The 19,323-nt window shown below is 32.2% G+C and overlaps 1 protein-coding gene across 1 annotated transcript in view; it reads right to left on the bottom strand.

The window, feature by feature from the left end:
- The window catches only part of Adamts20 (ADAM metallopeptidase with thrombospondin type 1 motif 20), a 153,269-nt gene that overhangs the window by 39,851 nt on the left and 94,095 nt on the right, over positions 1 to 19,323 (bottom strand). The window contains exon 29 of the mRNA XM_027934237.3: positions 3,200 to 3,367. Within this exon, the coding sequence (XP_027790038.3) occupies positions 3,200 to 3,367 (168 nt within the window). The remainder of the gene's footprint in view (positions 1 to 3,199; positions 3,368 to 19,323) is intronic.

Genomic DNA, 19,323 nt, shown 5'->3' with positions numbered 1-19,323 from the left:
GGGAACTTATTAGCATCTTTGGCCCCAGCTCTGACCTTAAAATGTGAGAGAGAAAATATGATTTCAGAGAAGGCGAATGAGGCAAGTGGCTGATTCCATTTGGCTCAAGATTGAATAAGATTGAATGAGCCTCTCATTCTTTTCTAAATTATCCAGCAGGTTCAGCCTGATCAAGGGAAGGTAAGAATTCAAGACATGTTTTGTTTTTTGTTTTTTGTCCCCAAACATAGGGACTATTCATCTATTCATTTTGTCAACACTTAACTTAGTAGGTGAGGCCTGAGACACGAAAAAATCTAGTGGTATTCTCACCTTGAACTTAAAAAGGGAGCTGATATTCTCAAATACATACATGATAAAAACATCCCCTTGTTTGTGAAGGTCTTTTTTTTTTTTAGGACTTATTTGATTTGCCTCTAAAGATACACATCTGGACACAGAAGACAAATGGTCTTGTATAGCAATGTTTGTTCTTGTTTAGCAATTGTCATTAAAATTCATTACATTAAAGAAAAAGGATATCAACACCAAATGAAAAGTATCTCTTCAAACTCATTTGAGTACCTTTTTGATCAACAATTTACCAAATGAGCCTTTCCACTTAAAGCCTCATGTAAATGGTAATGAATGGAATTATTTTATAGCAGGTGATTTTATTAAAGCAATGTTAGCAATTTATACAAGCAGAACAAAGCAACAACCAGTGATTTTCTTGTAACCACCTCTGAAATTACACTTCTGTTGAATATAATATTATATGTAGTGCAGTGACAGCCTGCAATTGTGACTTCATATGGGTACTTTTTCTAGAATAAATCAAAAGCCAAGGACTTTACAAGTGGTCATTTGTTTCTGGCAGAGATTTAAGGACTGTGTGGGTGAATGAAGCTAATTTCTATGACAAGGAAAACCAATGTAAAGAGGAGAAAGCAGACTCAGTACAAAAGCCTCTCTTTTACAATCTATGCATGTTCAAATCTGTATCTTTGAAATTTCTGAAATACATTCCTTTAGTGGATCTTGTACAATTTCATGTTTGGTGGTAAGCCAAGGCCAATCTGTTAGGACTAATGATGGATTCACTGTCGTGGGGCTGGAGGTCAAAGGCCAGAAAGTGTCCTTCATGAATATCAATCACAGCAGCTACAGCAGCTGCATAGCAGCAAAAGCACCCTTGGGATCCATAGGAATATGGTCAAGAAGCAATGTCTCTTCCAGTTTCACTGCAAACCCCCATCCCCACCCTGCTCGTGGCTCCTGCCTGATGTCAGAATTTGGAGCTACCTGTTGTCACCTGGTGCATCTGCAACTTTTCACATCCAGTGCCCTTTTGGCATTTCTCCTCGGAGAAAGTTGCTTTAACATTATTCTGCCACACTGGTCCAGAGAAAGTAAGGTGGCCCTCTACTTTAAGTACAACCACAATATGACAAAAATAATAAGAGATGTTGAGATCCTTTGCAACTAAATGGAAGTATTCAAAATAAGAAGTATTTAGCTATGTATGAAGTTAGGTGCTTAGTGAAAAAGATATCCATTGTCTCTAAGAGAGAAAAAGATAGTGGTCTGATATAATTCTAAAGAAAAACCACGATTAAGTTTTAGACTTTCTGCTTGAAGACAATATAAGTCATAGAAGATATTAAGTGGCACAAGTATATTTGAGTTCTGGAGTTCACAAAATATGAAGGCATATAGTGGCCAAAGTATGTGGGGGGAGGCCATTGGAGACCTGGGAACACATAAATTAACCATTGAACTAGAGCAGGGTGGTGGCCATGGAGATTCAAAAGTTGCTTTGACAAGAGAATTGAGACAACCTATTGAACCACAGACACATAGTGGGAGCAAAGTAAGAGAGATAAGATGGATCTAGTTCTGGAACAACTCTGTAAATATTAATGACATTAAATATAGCAGGTTAATTAATTGTAGCAAGTCAATGAGGAGAACTTTTTAAATCATAGTCTCTTCTAAAGAGTGAAAAATAATCTAGTTACTTGACCAAAATTTAATGTAGAAGGAAATGCTCAAGAATATGTCTCTTTTTGTGGAATGAAAAACGGAGGGTTCAGTCAAACATCAGCCACAATTTCCAGCACGCTGATGCTTGGCAGAGGCTGCATCTTCTACAAGGAAATTTGAGACTTTTGCTCACTATGAGAACTTTTTATTCAATATGGATGATGAACTGGCATAGTACCATTCAAAAGCTGAGTGCCCTATATTGTGGTATTAGCTCAGGGAAAACGGTGATGACTTGGGAGCCCAGGGGAACCCCATACCCTCTAGCTGCTATTTTCTGTCCTTGTTTTCAATGGACTTAACTACTTAACTTCAGCATCTGACAGAAGGTAGTTCCACGCAGAGAACATAGGTTTCTTTTTTTATTTTCAGAACTAGTCTCTTTAAGAAATGGATAAGCAATTGTAGGTACTCTGGGAGCAACCAGAGGACTCTGTTGAAAGCCCAGCCCAAGGCAATCAGCCCTCTGGAAATTATTCCATTTAACATTTTTATCTTGTTCATGGCTTTTGTCCCATCAATATTTGCCAAGCTGGTGTTTGCTTGACAACCACTTTCAGATGTATGACTCCTCCAATTCAGATTTTGCGCTCTCTTCCCTGAGGAAGTCAGGGCAGGTTATCAATCACCCTTCTTTTACAACTGAATTATCAGCCTGGGCCTCATTTATTTGTGAGCTTCACTTCACCCAGGAGTCTTTCTACTCTAATCTCAGCCTAGCCTAGGTTATCTAACTTTCACTCCTCCCTAATTATCAATTTCCAATCCTGTCTGCAATTTACCAGTCACTTCTACAAGATGCAGTCTAAGCTGAAATCCAAGCTTTTGGGGATGGAAATAAGGTCATTCCTAAATGCAACCACAGCAAAATATATATCTTGCTGCTAGACTACCAAGATGATTATCAATAGTTGTCCCTCTAATATTCAGAAACAGAATGCCTTGTAAAATTTATAGCCACAGACAAATCAAATAACTAATTAGTTATTTAACTGTGGACTTAAACAAATGCATTTAATACTGTACAGTGTTAATTTAGATTATAGTGCAGAAAATTCAATAACAGAATAAAGTACACTTTAAAGAAAAAAACTTTCAAGGTTATAGGAAACAGAATAAATTAAGATTTTAAAATGCAAAAAATAATTTTATAATTATAAAATTCATCACATACCTCCTTCCATCTATTGGCTTTCCATGAAGGGCATCTGATAGATCTACAAACTTTGTGAGTTCGAGGTTTCTGCAGATGGCTACAATATTTTTCTTCTAATTTCCCTTGGAATTTGTCAATGCAAAGCACATCACGGTACTTTATCCCTTTACCACACGAAACTGAACACTAGAAAAGAAACATGAATGCCCTTGATTTATTTTTCTTAAGTTTATCTTCAAGAAATATAAAACAAAATGATCAAAACATCATTGCTTTGACATTCCTATTAAGATATACTCCAGTACTTCAAATTAGAATTTGAAATTCGCCAATCTGCCCTCAACCATCAATTGATGCTGATATCAAAAGGTATTCATTCATTCTACAAAAAAAGTATTGCTTGTCTACAATATACCAGGAATTCTTTGACACATGATGTTTTAGATATTTTAAAAGACTTCAAATAACTCCTTTTATCATGCATAATAAAACTTGCTTTCAGTTTGTAGAGTCACTTCCACCTATTATATTTTTATTCTCATATGTTTTTCCACACTGGAAAGTATGTTTTCCTTGTTAAAAACCAAAACAAACAAATAAAAAAACAATCCAATGACCTCTCAGAGCAGGGAACTGAAAAAATGGATACTTTATTTTTTAAAGTATAATTTCATTTAAGTATAGTTTTTTGCATCAATCCAGAAGACAAATCTCTGTACCTTCAATGTGTTTAGTGAAAAAAGAAAACCTTGTGAAATACAAGTAAAACTCTATTTTTTAGCCAGTTGTCTTTTTATGAGCCAGGATATTGAAATGTGCTGGAAAGAGCTTGGGCCCTGGCATTGAATATGGATTTTGTCACTCACAGATGAATGACTTTCAGGCACATTTCATCATCTGTCCAGGCATCAGTTTCTTCACTTACAAAATGGGAATAATGACACCGATCTTATAAACTTTTTATGAAGATTAACATGAGATAAAGAATATGAAATATCTAATCCAGTTCTCTTACACCAGGCAGATTCTCAGTAAACATTAGCTTCCTCTTCTACCATTTTCGTTCGTGAAGTCTCAGAGAAGATATTGACAATTTCAGCATGACACAGATAGCAGAGAAAGCAGGGAAGACATGGATCCCAGACAATTCTTATTCCTCTGAGACAGCTGTTGATGGTGTTTAATTTAGAAACATACTGAGCTCTGAGAACATTAGTTAGTATATTATGCATTTAATGGGTGTCATGAGTTCACAAACTATTATACTATCTAATGTGGGCCATTAGATGTTTAAAATTCTTTAAACTTCAAAAAATGAAATTTACCTTGTTACATTATTGGCAATACTGTATCTCATTTGTATGGGTAATGAACTTGGTGCCTTCATTAAGCCTTGCTATGATCATGTCCTAGATGTTTACTGCCCCCTTCACTAATACTTAGAGCCTTCCTGTGCCACTTGGAACACACTTAGTTCTTTGAAAACCTCTAATGAATTTCATATTCATATACAGATAGCATCCTTTCCTTCTACTGATGATCTAGACCTCCCTATATGCTCTACTCTTCCTGGACACTTATCTTGGGCACAACTTTGATTCTTTCTTCATTGTTTATTTTTCTAAGAATGTAAATATTGCACATTAAAAATATTATCAATTATCTAGCATATACTGTCATGGAGTGTGCTAATTACTTTGCATACATACATGTTCACACATGGAAGTTTTTCTCCTCAGATGTATGTAATTTTTCTAACATTTGGATTGTGATCTTTTGAAACAAAATAACATTCATTATTCTCCCTGTTAACCCTTTATTTAAAAAGTAATAATTATTGAAATGTGCAATATTCAATAATATTCATGTGCAAGTGCTTATAATCTAAAAGATACGTGCCATTTGTGAAATGAATTCTGCCAGAGTAGGTCTTAAATAATGTTAAACCCAGTGAGGATCAGAAAAACAAAAATGCTACGAAACAATAAGTATCACTAAAATGGTAGAAGAAAGAATATTGTGAAATTAAGAAATTCATGAAAAGTAGCCAATTCTTTCTAGGGTTTTTGGTAATTACTTAAGATAGTGACATTCACATTCAGTCTTAAAGGAGAAGCAGTTTCCTGATGGACAAGATGGGTGGTCTACATATATGCTTTCTATACCTTATCTATATATTGCTCATGTGTGTCTATTTTGTAAAATTTCCCAGGGTTCTTTTAACCATGCCAAGTATCCAAGAATCACACAGTAAATATGAAGCAAATTGTTAATATTTCTGGAAAGAATGATCAATTTTCAAAATACATAGGATGAGGAGAAATATTAAACTTGAGATTCTATTTTAGAATTCAGCAATATATTTCCTCTATGAGCAATATATATGAATGAAATGTAAATTCAGAAGTGCAGAGTACTATTAAGATTACTCTTCAGACAACTGAATGGTCTCCTACTCTAATTCTAGTTCATCTTCTATTTTTTTCTCTTATTCCTTATTTTAATCTATTAGAGTAATCTATACTATTGTCAGTCTAATTTAGATTATGACTAAACATAATTTAAACATAAACCAATTTTATCAACTTGTTTAGTACATTTATATTTTCAAATTTTTTTTTGGCAATGGCTCCTTATTGTTTTTAATCCATTCTCTTCCTTCTTTTGTGGATTTTGGTTGGCATAATTTCCCAGCTGTATTCTGCTACTTTTCACCATGCAAACTTCTCTATTGAAGTACAATGTAATTGCTTTCTCTTCAATCTTCAACAGAGTTTAATTCATTATCTTCTTTACCCAAACTAATCACTTCCCCTGGTGTTTTCTCAGTGTTACTTCTCCTTAAAGGCCTATCCACCTCTCACTTTGTTGAGTTCTTCTGAGTCTCACCTGGTTTTTAGCACTTCATTATTTTCTATATTTGTCACATGCTTTATCTACCCAGCCTCCTGGAGGTCAAGTCATTTTAGATTATTCACATCACCTACAAAGTAGCAGGTATAATAAATATCAAGTGGATTAATTGATGTTGGATTTTGGTGTAAGCAATTTATTTGTTTTTATTGCACACTAAACTAATTTATTTAAAAATTTTAAATTCCATAAAATATATTTATTAGTTAATAAATTCAAAGTCCTCTAGGTAAGATAGAAAAAATATAAAATCAGATAATTATACAATAAACTATGTTTTGAACACACATTTGAAAGTAGAGCTCTTTTTCTTCAAGATCTGAAGAGGACTAAGTACAGATCTCTTTTCTTGATCTAAAGAGGAATGAGGCCATTATTTTATCATGTCTGGAATTCCATGTGGAATTTCTCTGAAGTAAAAGGGAACATGTTATGCAAAGAATTGTGTTTTAGTTGGAATGAGGCAGCTAAAGAGTAAACAAAGAGTGAAATGTTACCTCTTTCCTCTCCCAAACCACAGTACATTCTGTGTTGTCAGGATTCCACAAAACAGCCATTGGAAGGGATACCAAAACATAGCAATTCTTTCCTCTTGTATCACAGCAATCACTTCTTTTTCCTGTACTTTATATTTCTATGCCTTCCTTTTCCCCTGAGATTTTCATTAATGCTGCATAATTCATTTCTAGCAGTCTGACAAAAGTGATATTTTTTTTTTCTGAAAGGTAACCTCTATGTCCCTTAATAAGAGGTTAAGACATAGCCTTAAGGAGAATGTCTATGGAACAGTAGATATAGGACCCAACCCACTTTGGAAGTGATGATACTGAATAAACACATAAATATCCTGAATTGACTACTCATATATTAGGTAAAGACAGATTTCTATTTAAGACAGCATTTGAAACAAATGTACCACTTGCAAGCACTAAAACTGTGGTAGAATCTCCAGAGTCATTTGGGATAGCTGGTACTTTCCATTCCAAGAAAATTAATTAGTCCCTCTTAACTTTGGAACAAGAATATCCTTGTTTTTAGAGAAAAGTTGTACATAATTATAGGAGAAGGCTACTTCTGATATTTGAGGTGAGGATCATTTTGTTTGTTTATACATAAATGTACCACAGAAGAATGAATGCATTGACTTAATTTGTGGGAGTCTTGATTAATTTAATTCTGGAAACTTAAATTGCTGAACAAAATTAAATAGGGAAGTTTGTTTATTTCTAAGAAATGGAAGTCTTGGGATTTGGGGCTTTTATAAACTGTTATGTTAATTTGTACTGTATTCTTTCTGACAACAGTGGGGAACAGTATTTGTACTGGGGAATTAGCAGATACTGTAGCTTGTTATTAAATAAATACTGAAATATAAGTGTTACACTCTACCTCAGTCATGCATGTGCTCTTCGCAAAGTATGCAAGCTGAGTAACTACAGGTAAATTTTTTACCCATATAATACTCCATTTTCCATTTATAATATTGGTAAAAATAATATTTACTTTCTTTATGGGTGAAGGTAAAATGAAGTGAGTTTTTTTTGAAAAGACAGAAATAAAACTAAGAAAACTGTAAAGATACTTGTAATGGTATAGAAAAATGTTAAAATTGACAAAGAATATTGCATAATACCACATTGATTACATGAGAACATGCTTAAAAATGTTTCTTTTTCCATGTTGTGAATAAAACAGGGAAGATAACATAGAGAAAAGAGCAAATGGAAACCTATGCATGAATGTCATTTTCTAGAGTGTACTCTGCTTATTCCCAGCTCAGGACCTTTGCCTCTGTCCCCCAACTCAGACCAGATTAGTCATGACTCTTATGAACTTTTTTTTAACACCTTGAGTTTCTCCTTTGTGACCCTCAATACACCTCTAATTATCTGTTCTTCATCTGTTTTCTCTTCCAGACAGATTACAGAATCTACTAGGAACAGACATATTGTAAGGAAACATGATAAATAGAAGAACCCAGAATCACTTGTTCCAAATGAAATTTGTCACGAATCATTCTTCATTCCTTCTAAATGGAGGAAATAATTCTAATGTATCATTAACCATAGGAAATTGCATAGAGGAACATCCTCTAAACTGGTATATATTCCACTGGTGGCACATGAACTGATTTTAGATGGTATACTTCAAATTTAATGGTTACTTACATAATAATGATCAACCTCAATTTTATTTATAAAGATTAGTTAATATGTAATTTGAAGGAAAAAAAGAATCTGTACTTTGGTCTATAGGACAGCAAGAACAATCAAAATTAAGAGAAAGAATTATTTATTCATTACATCTATTTTAACAGTTTAGAAAAGTAGAAATATCTATTTCATATGCCACTGAATAGTGTCACTTATAAATAAAATTATATATTTTTCCTTCCATGTCAACCACACAGATTTAAGCTAAAATTCTCTAAGATTATTGTTAAAAATAATATTCAACACTTAATATTAGGAAATGGCTCTGACACCAACTCAGTTCTATGCTAAGATTTTTTGATGACTACCAAGATAACAAGTTATTGAGAAGAATTTTAAAAATAAGCCTACTTTCCTTCATATGTAATTTCTTCATATATATTCTTGCTTAATAATTTAACATTTTCTAAACTAACTCTGTAACACAGGCTAAATTATTGCCAGTTTTCTAAATGGACTTTTGTGAGTAAATTTGTCAAAAATCCATTTTAAAATAACCAGATCATAATTCCAGATCAATTAGTGAAAACAAAAAATACCTTAACAACTAATCTGCTGCTCCCTTAACATTTCTCCTCACTGCTGAGAAGTAAATTATTAACAATTAAGTATAATATTTCATAATTTTATAATTGTAAACATTTTGTTTAATAATCCATTTTTCTTCTGAAAACCATACTGAGGTTGTTGATATGGCTCAGTGGGAGAGTCCTTGCCTTGCATGCTTGAGGCCCTGGGTCTATTTTGAGGCTAGCTATAAATTATGACATTTAGTTTTTTAGCAACCATAAATCAATAATCTAACTAGACATAAATGTAATAGTCATGACTTTTCTCTCAGCAATTTTATTTAATTTTTGTTTTCTAATGTTGTAATTAAGCAAATAAAAATAACAAGAAAATACAAGACTGAACAAAAATAATAAGGTACTATTATTCAATTTCACTTCGCCAACCAAAAGTTTTGGAATTTAATGGTTCTTTGCTTTTAAAACATACTCCTTAGAAATCAACAGATCATCAGATGAAGAACAAATTTTTACTTTATAACTAAATATCATATTACCTCTATGTTTTCCTGATAGCAAGTTCTCAAAGTCATTTGTTAAAGATGTAAACTCATAACCAGGTGACTGGTGTTATGTCTATCCCACTGCTCACCCTAAGCCAAGTATTAATGACTTCTCCAGACAACAAAGAAATCCCACGAAGGGAGTAGGATTTGTAAAGTATTCATAAACTCTTCTTGTTTAAAGAGCTTGTCTTAGAAATGTACTTCTTATATATTAGAAATCAAAATCTGTCGCAACACAAACCAAAAAATATTTCCATCAAGACAATGCAACACCATAATAAGAAGCATCAATGTACAGTAAATAGAGTGATCTTGACTTAAACACCAGTATGCTAATATAACTTAAAGAAAATCAGGTGTTGTAGTAGCTCTCATAAAATAATTTGAGAGGATTAGCTGTGCTTTCCTTAGTCTTTAAGTGACATTAAAAAGCATCAATGAAATTTTCAGTATTGGAGTATGAATCCTTTATCTCATTTATCTCATAACTAAACAATTTTATGCTCCTTTAGCAAAGTTAAATCAAAAGTTCGTAAGGGAAAAAATCTGGGCCATACTATTTTGCTAGAGAATTTTTTAAAGTGATATTTTAGTGATTGTTTTAAAAGTCTTTAGAACATTATCATGGAATAAAAGATTAGCATATGAAATTACCTATTAAATAGGAAATGACAGAATTTCCAGTAAAAATTGACCAGAAATTAGTTGTTTTGTAGAATAAAACATTATTGCATATATGTGTACATGTGAGTTGTTTTTGTTTTTTAAGAAGACTATTACAACACTAAATAAAATAGGTTGATTCTAAACCATTGCATGGTTAAACAGCATGGTTGTTGAGATCTTCAGGAAGACAGATATTTCTGTATTATCTATGAGAAAAGTCCATTACAGTAAAATCTTAGATATGAGTTCCATACAACTACTTTATTATTATGTTCTCTATAATAGAGAGAACCTATTTCTAAACTGAACATCTCAGTTTATTAGAGAAATAAAACATTAAATTAGTTAAAGTACAGTAGTGTATCCTTCTGTTTAAAAGAGCTATAGAAAGGACAAAATATGCATATGAAGAGTGTCAGCTCTGTAAAATAATCCCACTACTGTTCTCTTAATTCACTGCACATGTGGGCCAAGGAGTGAGATACTAAATCCACCAACAGGGTCCCCATTCATACTGTTTCCTGAAAGATTATGCTTATAATTTAAAGTTTCATGGAGTTTGAAAACTTCCTTTTAAACCTGTTACAAACATCCTTTGACAACACAGCATTAACAAACCAGGACAGCATTTAGTTTCTAAAGTATTTCCCACTGAAACATTTTATTCTATTGCAGTACATCTAATTATATTTAAAATTTGCAATTTTGGCCATTAAAAAAATTTAAGTAAGATTGATTTGCAAAGTGTTTGACTCACAATTGAAAGCACAACAACCAAAAAATGACAAATAGCCAACATATCCAGCAAAGTTACTTTATATTAGTTAATATCATCATAAAACTTATAACTTTAATTTCAATTTTGTGTTATAAGTTTTTAATTTTGAATGCATGGATGTGTATATTTATGTACATTCATAGACTTAGAGTTCTAAGCTGATCAATGCAATATGTGTGATCTCACATGTAATTCATCTGGCTAACTCAATTATAAGTAACAGTTAAAGATAATTTGCTGCAACTGTTAATCTTGTCTAAATTATAACTTTGGAAAGTTTTGTGATTATTTTCACTTGCAATGTAAACATGAGGAGAGTTTCAGTAGTTGATGCAGTGTCTTATGTAAAAACACATCTGTGTAAATGACACACATATCATATAATATTGTTTGCCCACAATTTAAATATTAGAAAATTAGAATGAAAAATTACCCCAGTAACTAATAATTAAAAGGTTCAACTAATAGATTAGTTTCAATAATAAGATTTGATGAAGAATAATTGAAAAATCTGCAAAGATTAATTATTAAACTCAGGTTTATTTTACTGGAAGAGTAAATGTAATTCTAATTCAAAATGTAAGCATTATTTGTTTTGAAAAACACTTAGGAAAAACTATCATTAGTTTGAAGCTTTTAATTTATTCTTTTAACTCTGCTAATGGCAAAGTTTCTGTGTGCCATAAAGAGGTAATGAACATTTCAGCCTCCTCTATAAAATTCATTTGCAAGTGGAAATCATCTAAAAATTTCCTGTTTGGAGTTTTCATTGACTTATTCAGTAACATGAATCTTTACAATTATATCCCAACCAAGAGAAAAATGGTATGGCAATATGAAATTGATGTAAATATTGTCTAATTTTAAGAATTATTTTGGTGGCATGATTGTGAACTTACTTATTATTGCTGTTTCTACATGAATCACAATGACCTGGGACATTGCTGTTACAAGAATGTAGGCACATTCCATAATAAAAAAAAAAAAAAGAAAACCCACTCCCATCTTACTGCAGAGAACCTAAATCCAGAAATATGAGCATCTGCCTTTGTGGGTGCAGCAGAGCAGAGAACTCTTCAGTGTGGTTAAACCATACAAAGGTAAAGGGACCAGAAAAATAACCAAATCACACCTGCCTAAAAATTATGACTTTTAAAGCATTACTTACTATGGAAACATTAACCAAATTCTTAAAATCAAGTGCTAACAATATAGCAGGATTTACCATTCAAGTTTCTGCATGTTTTATGTACAGGCTGTGGGAGTTAACAGAAATAAAGCCAAGAAGTTTGCTTTTAAGTAGGGTTATAAAGGTCCAAAAAGGAATATGCAGAGAGCTCTGTGATGAGAAATAAATGAGCTCTTTGAATGCTTGAAAAAGGAAAAGTCAGAGTTGAGATGAAAGGAGCGACCCTCACTGCACAAATTAATATCTACTTAGCATATGCAATAGAGGTCATGAGGGAAGGATGTGTTAGGAATTAATTTCATATTTTGGTGAATTTAAGCTAATTTAAAGTTATTGCTTTAATCACATAAAAATGAATTATATATGTTAAAATTGAAGGTGAGTTTCATGATTTGCACTCCTCGGTGGTAGTAGATGGAATAATGAAAAGGGCACAGAATTAGGAGTCAGACACTCACATTTGAATCTCAGCTGTCAGTAGTGGGGAAAACTTGGGATAGATGCTTAATTTCTGGTCCTCCAATTTCACAACATAAAGTGACAATAATACCTATGCTTCAGTGAGGTTGTGATATTAAATGATCTATAAGTGAACCCCTAAAACAGTGCCTGACACAATGAAATAAATGCATATTAAGCCTCTATTCCCTTTTCTTTTTCCTCCTTTCTCAAATTCAGAGGGAATATAAAATTGTAAAAATACAGTGTCTGATGTAGATTTGCCAATTAAACACATAAATGCAACATGGGCATTGTTCAAAGCTCCTACATTTGCAACTCACTCAGTGATGAGATAAGGAGACAGTGAGTCCATTGGAATTCCAGGGAAATTCCATTATGTTCCCCCTAAGACAAATTATTTTAAAGGTAGGGATAAGGTAGAATAAACCCCAAACCAAGAGAACAAATTTTAAACACCTGGTTTTAAGCAAAACAGATTTAGTTTAAAATGATAGAATGATCTTTTGTATTTATTTCCTCTCCCTCTTTTTTTCAACCCACAATGTCCAAGAGCATAAAACTATACTTCAGTAACTTAGGAAGATGCAAAGAGGATAAACGGAAAGGAGAAGACCAACATGAAGCAATACAGTTAGACCTGCAGAACCCCTGCCATGCTCAGCACCCAGAAGCAAAAAGTCAGAGAGAGAGCTTTTTCGCAAACAAATTAAACTGCATGGGGTTCTAGAAATGGGGCACTGGAAGAAGAATAAGAGGCTTCTATACATTGAATTCTCAGGTCTTTAGTATCTCTGCCCACATTCTACTCTAAGCAAGAAATTAGGGGGGTTCTTCTCTGGAGAATCTGGGTGTCCAAGAGAAAAGATCTCAAAGCACTGGCTTTCAGGGAAGATCACTAGTTACTCATCTATCCCAATGCAGTTTTCCAATCACTGATGCCTTACTCTAATGAGTTGCAGAGAATCATCAAAATTTGAAGAAAAATTTCAGTGGAAATGACAGAAAAACACTTTTCCTTAAAGAAAGGGTCTAATGGATAAAGATATGTAAGGGGAAAAATCTCCCCTCAAAAAAAAGATAACAGTAATTATTACATGTAATATAAGATGTCATCAAAACTGAAGGCAAGAATATCACAGAATGAGAGGACAGTGTGACAGAGGTACAGAAGGTTAAAATCATCCACCCTACATCAATGGAAGAAGATGGGAGGTGTGGGCGAAGGAGTCTAGGGAAGAGAAAATACCTGAACACTTAGGGAAAACAATTCACAGAGATTTTACACATCTGGACAAACACTTGAGAGGAAACAATGGTGATTGAAACAATAATAAAAAATTGAATGAATTTATGAATTAGGAAATGATTAACTTGAGAAAAAGTAGAGAAGTTGTACAAGACAGCAGGATTTTAAAGTATACGACTTGGCTTCATAATGACCCAGTGGCACTGACTATTGACTTGATCAAAATTTATTTGAAAGATAGACTGTAGAGCTCATGATTTTGCATAAGAAAGCTAAATTCTCATGCTCTATGGGGGGACGTCAACAGGTAATTTTTTGATACATCAAGAAATAGCAGAATAAGCCTTATTTGTAAATATGGAAATAAAGATAAGAAGATAAATGATTACTTCTAGAGTGGGAGAGATGAGCAGGAGACAGCTCTTTTTCTTTACTGACTTTTTAACACAACAATATTTTAAAATTTTGTATGTGTTACATTGGTAAAGTTGCATTCAGAATTATAATCACAGATATTTGATTTATTAGTGGAAATCAACATCTGCCGATATATTCTAGAGTTTTGGAGCTGCCTCATGAAGGCTACTTAGTGAATACATGAAAAGCATGCTTCCCCAATTTATTCATGTCATGAATTTGGGAGGATTTATTAAAATCAGATGTGAGTATTAATATGAAAGATGTATGCTACTGGGCAATCAGGAGAAAATAAATATTCTATTCTTGGGTTTAAAATATTAACTATGCTAAAGATGCATAAAATCCAATTTAATAATAGTATCTGATTCCATGTGTATAGGTTTATACTGATACAAAATCAGTGTAGAAAAACTGGATGACTAGTAAAAATTGAAATTTGATGCATTTTTGATCATTTTGATCACATATTACATACAGTACATATAACAAAGCTGGCAATATTCTTTATAGCTACATTCTTGATAGTAAGACCATTTTTTCTTCTACTAGTGAAAATTCTAGATATCACTCTTTGAGATGGTCATAATAAGGAGATTGAGAAGACTGAAGAATTGAACAAAATGTTTATATTTTACTAGGAAAATAGAAGACAGAAAACAATTGTCTTCAAATATTTGCCTGGTGGAAGAGGAATTTCATTAATTTCAACTTCAAGATGGCAGAATGAGAATTGGAAGTCAAAGTCTCATATGTGTATTTAGCTAAAGAATACTCCTAAAGAAAAGTGGGTTACATGTGCTGTGGTATGGTCTCCAATTTTAGAAAGGCTTGCTAGGACATGGGAGGTGTGTGTACTTCAATTAATACATTTGTTTAAATAATTTATGCTTTGTGTAAAAAGACAGAAAAGAGAAAATTTGAGAACTCTCCCAATTTTAAAGATACCCAAAACAACTAAACAGTATCTCAAAAGTATTTCAAGAATCTCAAAATGTTATTGTTTAGATAAATAATATTTATGGGTCTATAAAAACATATTGCATCATTATTGCTTACTTAAATGAGAAAAAGGTAAATTCTGTATACCCGAATTCTCCTTTGGTGAAATGGAACTTGTCATCCTTTAGTCTTAAAAATTATTAAAGAGTCACAGTTTGTATGGATTTCGGTATCCGAATGAAATTCTGAAGTTATTCCCAGACCTTTATATTTCAGTTGCTCACAAAATAATATTAAAAAAAATATTTTGCAATAGCAATTAGCTAACAATCTTTGTAACTAGTGTCTCTTTTCAACTAATTTTACTGAGCCTTATAAAAGGAAACACTTTCCCATTCTCTAAGAAACTGAGTTTTGTTCATTAGTTTTCTCAATGCTTTTACATTAAAAGTTATATAAAATCCTTGTAGTTTGAAAATAAAACACAAACTTTGGAAACCACATTTAATAAATTTTTTAAAAATCTCTAAAGCTCTCTCCTCAGTGTAGAAAATAATCTTAAATGATCTCTATATAAATGTAATACCTTAGTAACATAATAGTAATTTGGATATTGGAATGATTATTATAAGCAAATTTGTGTGTCTCAAAAATAGCTGAACTTTCCACCGAAATATATCCAAAAATTAGTCAATAAAAAGAAGAAATTATGCATAAGGATTCTAAACTTAATAAGGGCAGAAACCACATCTATAAATATTTACTGAATAAATAAAATAAATAAATGGTGTAGAGAGAAAATATACTTGTAGATAAGAGATCCTTTGACTTACAGATACCATCTGTATTTCTATTTATTTTTACATCTTTCTTTACATTATGCAGCTTTACATTATCTAGTATTTTTGCCCCAGAAATTTAAAAGCTGATATACTATTCTAAACTTCATATTTGGTAGAAAGAAAATTTAGTTGCTTTGGCATTTTTATTTCAAAAGGTGCATTTTGCCAAGTATACATGTAACAAAGACCTTTTAAATATAAATCTATTTTATTAGAAAGGGGTGGAATTGAATGACTTTTAGTCCCACAGAAAATCCCATGGGAAGCAAAACTACATGTAATAAACTTTTTTCCTTAAAATTTCTTTTGCTGTTCTGGTTTTTTGGGGATGTGCTGTGGATCTTTTGAGAAAAGAACCTATTCTTGGGTTCATCTATGATTGAGACTTTGCCCATGTTAGCAAAGTGAGAGAGAAGTCATGCTTAATTGTCTTTCCTACTTCTAGATATAAAAATTTTTTCTAAGGTTCCAAAACAAACAGTGAAGAGGTTCAATCTCAGAGGAAATGATGAGAACTCTCTCTGGTTGGCAAATAGGGCCTATTTTTCATTAGAGTAGAAGTATAAATTGCCTTTACAATCTACTAAATGAACATATTAGCACAGTTTCACATTATCATTTATACAATATAATTTATATATTTTAAATCTTGCACTATATTTAATGATATCTCAATCAGAACAATTAATCATTAATGACACCAAATGCCTTCTTGTTTTACTCATCAAATATTATTATATTTGGATTTATATGTTATGGGCACACTCTATAGAGAAGCAAATTTTCTGCTATATTTAACAATAAAAATAATCACAGGATAGAAATAGAAATGGTTCTATTATACAAAAACCTGGTAATTTTAATGATTACATTGAAGTGGAACTCTGATTGCTACCATATTTTAAGAATGTTATTTATATTTTAGAACTGGTTTATCTTAAAGTATTTCTTACTATTAATAAACATCCATTAAAAATATTTTTCTCAAAAAATAATTTGGTAGTTATCTAATTAAATAGGTATTTCAATAGTTTATGATTAAATATCTCAAAATTATTTTTTCCCCCAATGGTAGGGCTTGAACCCATATGCTAGGCAAGCACTTTACCCCTGAGCTACAGCTCTCACTCTCAAACTGTTTTCATAAAACTGTAATTTTTTTTTCTGGGAAATCTACTTTTAGTACTTCTTTCTACTGATTTTGAGTAGATTCTAATTCCAGAATTCTTCACTGAATATCAAAGTGATATTTAAATCATCTGAAAAAAAAAAGAAAACTAATAATGGTGAAATTTAACTCTCAAGTGAAAGAAAATTCATTTTTCCCCTTCTCAATCCTTCAGGATTCTTCTCATTCTGTGTCCCACCAAGCTCCTAAATTCTTTCCTTGGTACATGTATGTGGTTGAGTATGCAAGAATAATCATATACTTATTTTCATTTTACTATTTTTACTTGTTGTAATATAAACTGTTCCATGTCCTGATTCACTGGTATTTTTATTCTCCACATCTAACACATAGTGACTGTTACATAAATACCTACTGAGTGAAAAAAATAATGGAAATTCATGAAGATTATAAATCAGGAATTTTACATTTTCTTCAAAAAAGAACTGAGGCACATATTAGCTAATCTTTCTTCTCTTAATCAAATTAGTGGTGTAAAGTAGTACAATTTGTCTCTAACATTACACTTTCAAATAGTTTTAAAATAAATCTTTACTAAACACTTAAATCATGAATTCTGCTATTTTTTCTATTTGTGTCCACTACAACCCCCTTAGAGTATCCCACCCTTCTACTTACTGAGAAGTAGAAACCCCTTGTTTCTTTTCAGTATCCATGGCTGAGACTGGATGACAGCAGAAGACTGAAATGTTAGTTGATTTTCGTCACTATGTATTTCCAACATGGCACTTACATACAAAACAAAACAAAAAATAACTCCTATATAAGGTGAAGAATAAGAATCAATAGAAAGATGGCCAAAGGACTTCTATCAGCACTTTACTAAAGAGGATATCACAAGGCAATAGACATATGTGAAGGTACTCAACTTAGCCATCCAAGAAAATCAAATTAAAACCACCAAGAAATTCCACTACAGACTCAATAGAATTACTAAAATTTAAAAGTCTGATAATATCATGTTGGCAAGAATGTGGGGAAATTGGAATTCTCTTTAAAAAACCATGTAGAAGACTGTCTGTTTAGTAGTATTTATTAAAACAGAACATATGCATACACTATCCTTTAATGAACTCCTGTCTACATATCCAATGGATATGTATGCACAAATTCATTAAAAGACATGTAAGAAATGTTCAGCAGAGAATTACTTATAAATCCCAATTTTTAAAAAACAATCTCAAATGCTTGTCAACTAGAGAATAAATATGCATTACAAATCATAGTCATTCAAACAGGTCATATAATTTTGTTTTCAAAGAAGTAATACTAGATGGCAATTGAAAACTGCAATTGTATACAATATGATCAAATCTCATATATTGTGACTTTCACAAATTATCAAAATTCCATTCATCTAATGTTGACAAGCAGGCCAGCTAATTTGTGACATGTGAAGTCAGAAATGGAGTAATATAGTGACTGCAAAGAAGTAAATGCGAGAATTTCTGGGGTGCTGATGTTCTTAGTTTAGGTCCTGGCTGTACATATGTGATCACTTTGGAAAATTCATTGAATTGCATCTTTGTGATTTGAAATTTCTCTGTATTTTTTATGGCTATAAATGTTTACTTAAAGGAAATAAAACCAAACCTGAATCCAAATTGATTTATTTCTTATACTGGAGTATAACTTGCTTAAGTGGGTTTTGTTTCAGATTGTTTGATGTGTTATTAACCCTTTCTTCTGTATTTGGATTTTTAGTTTCTTGAGGAAAGGGAGTTTGTATTTACAGGATAAGTAATAATGGTTAGCAGAACACCAATCTTGATATAATGGGCCTTCTGATAATCCCTTTTGTATTGCTTCATTTTATTCTATAAATGTTCTCTTTAGGTAGGTATTATTCTCATTCCAAGAAAATGAAATCTTAGAAATGTTCAGTAATTTGCCAAAGATTATTCAGTAAAACATGAGTCTTACTGAATTCCAGGCATTTTAATACTTCTTACCCTAACCTGCAGGATGTAGGATAGATTTATTATTTAACATATTTCAACAAGCTTAAGAATGATGTTAGCTGGGTCAGTGGTGCATGCCTGTAATCCCAGCAGATCAGGTGGATTGCAAGTTCAAAATCAGCCTTAGCAATTTAGCAAGGCCCTAAACAATTCAGTGAGACCCTGTCTTTAAATAAAATATGAAAAAGTCTGGGGATGTGTCTCAGTGGCTAAGCACACCTGGGTTCAATCCCCTGAACAAAATAATAA

Source organism: Marmota flaviventris, chromosome 3, assembly GCF_047511675.1.
Source record: "Marmota flaviventris isolate mMarFla1 chromosome 3, mMarFla1.hap1, whole genome shotgun sequence".
In the NCBI taxonomy this organism is placed as follows: Eukaryota; Metazoa; Chordata; class Mammalia; order Rodentia; family Sciuridae; genus Marmota; species Marmota flaviventris.
The sequence above is the reverse complement of the archived record's forward strand: the minus strand, read 5'-3'. Positions and strand labels throughout refer to the sequence as shown.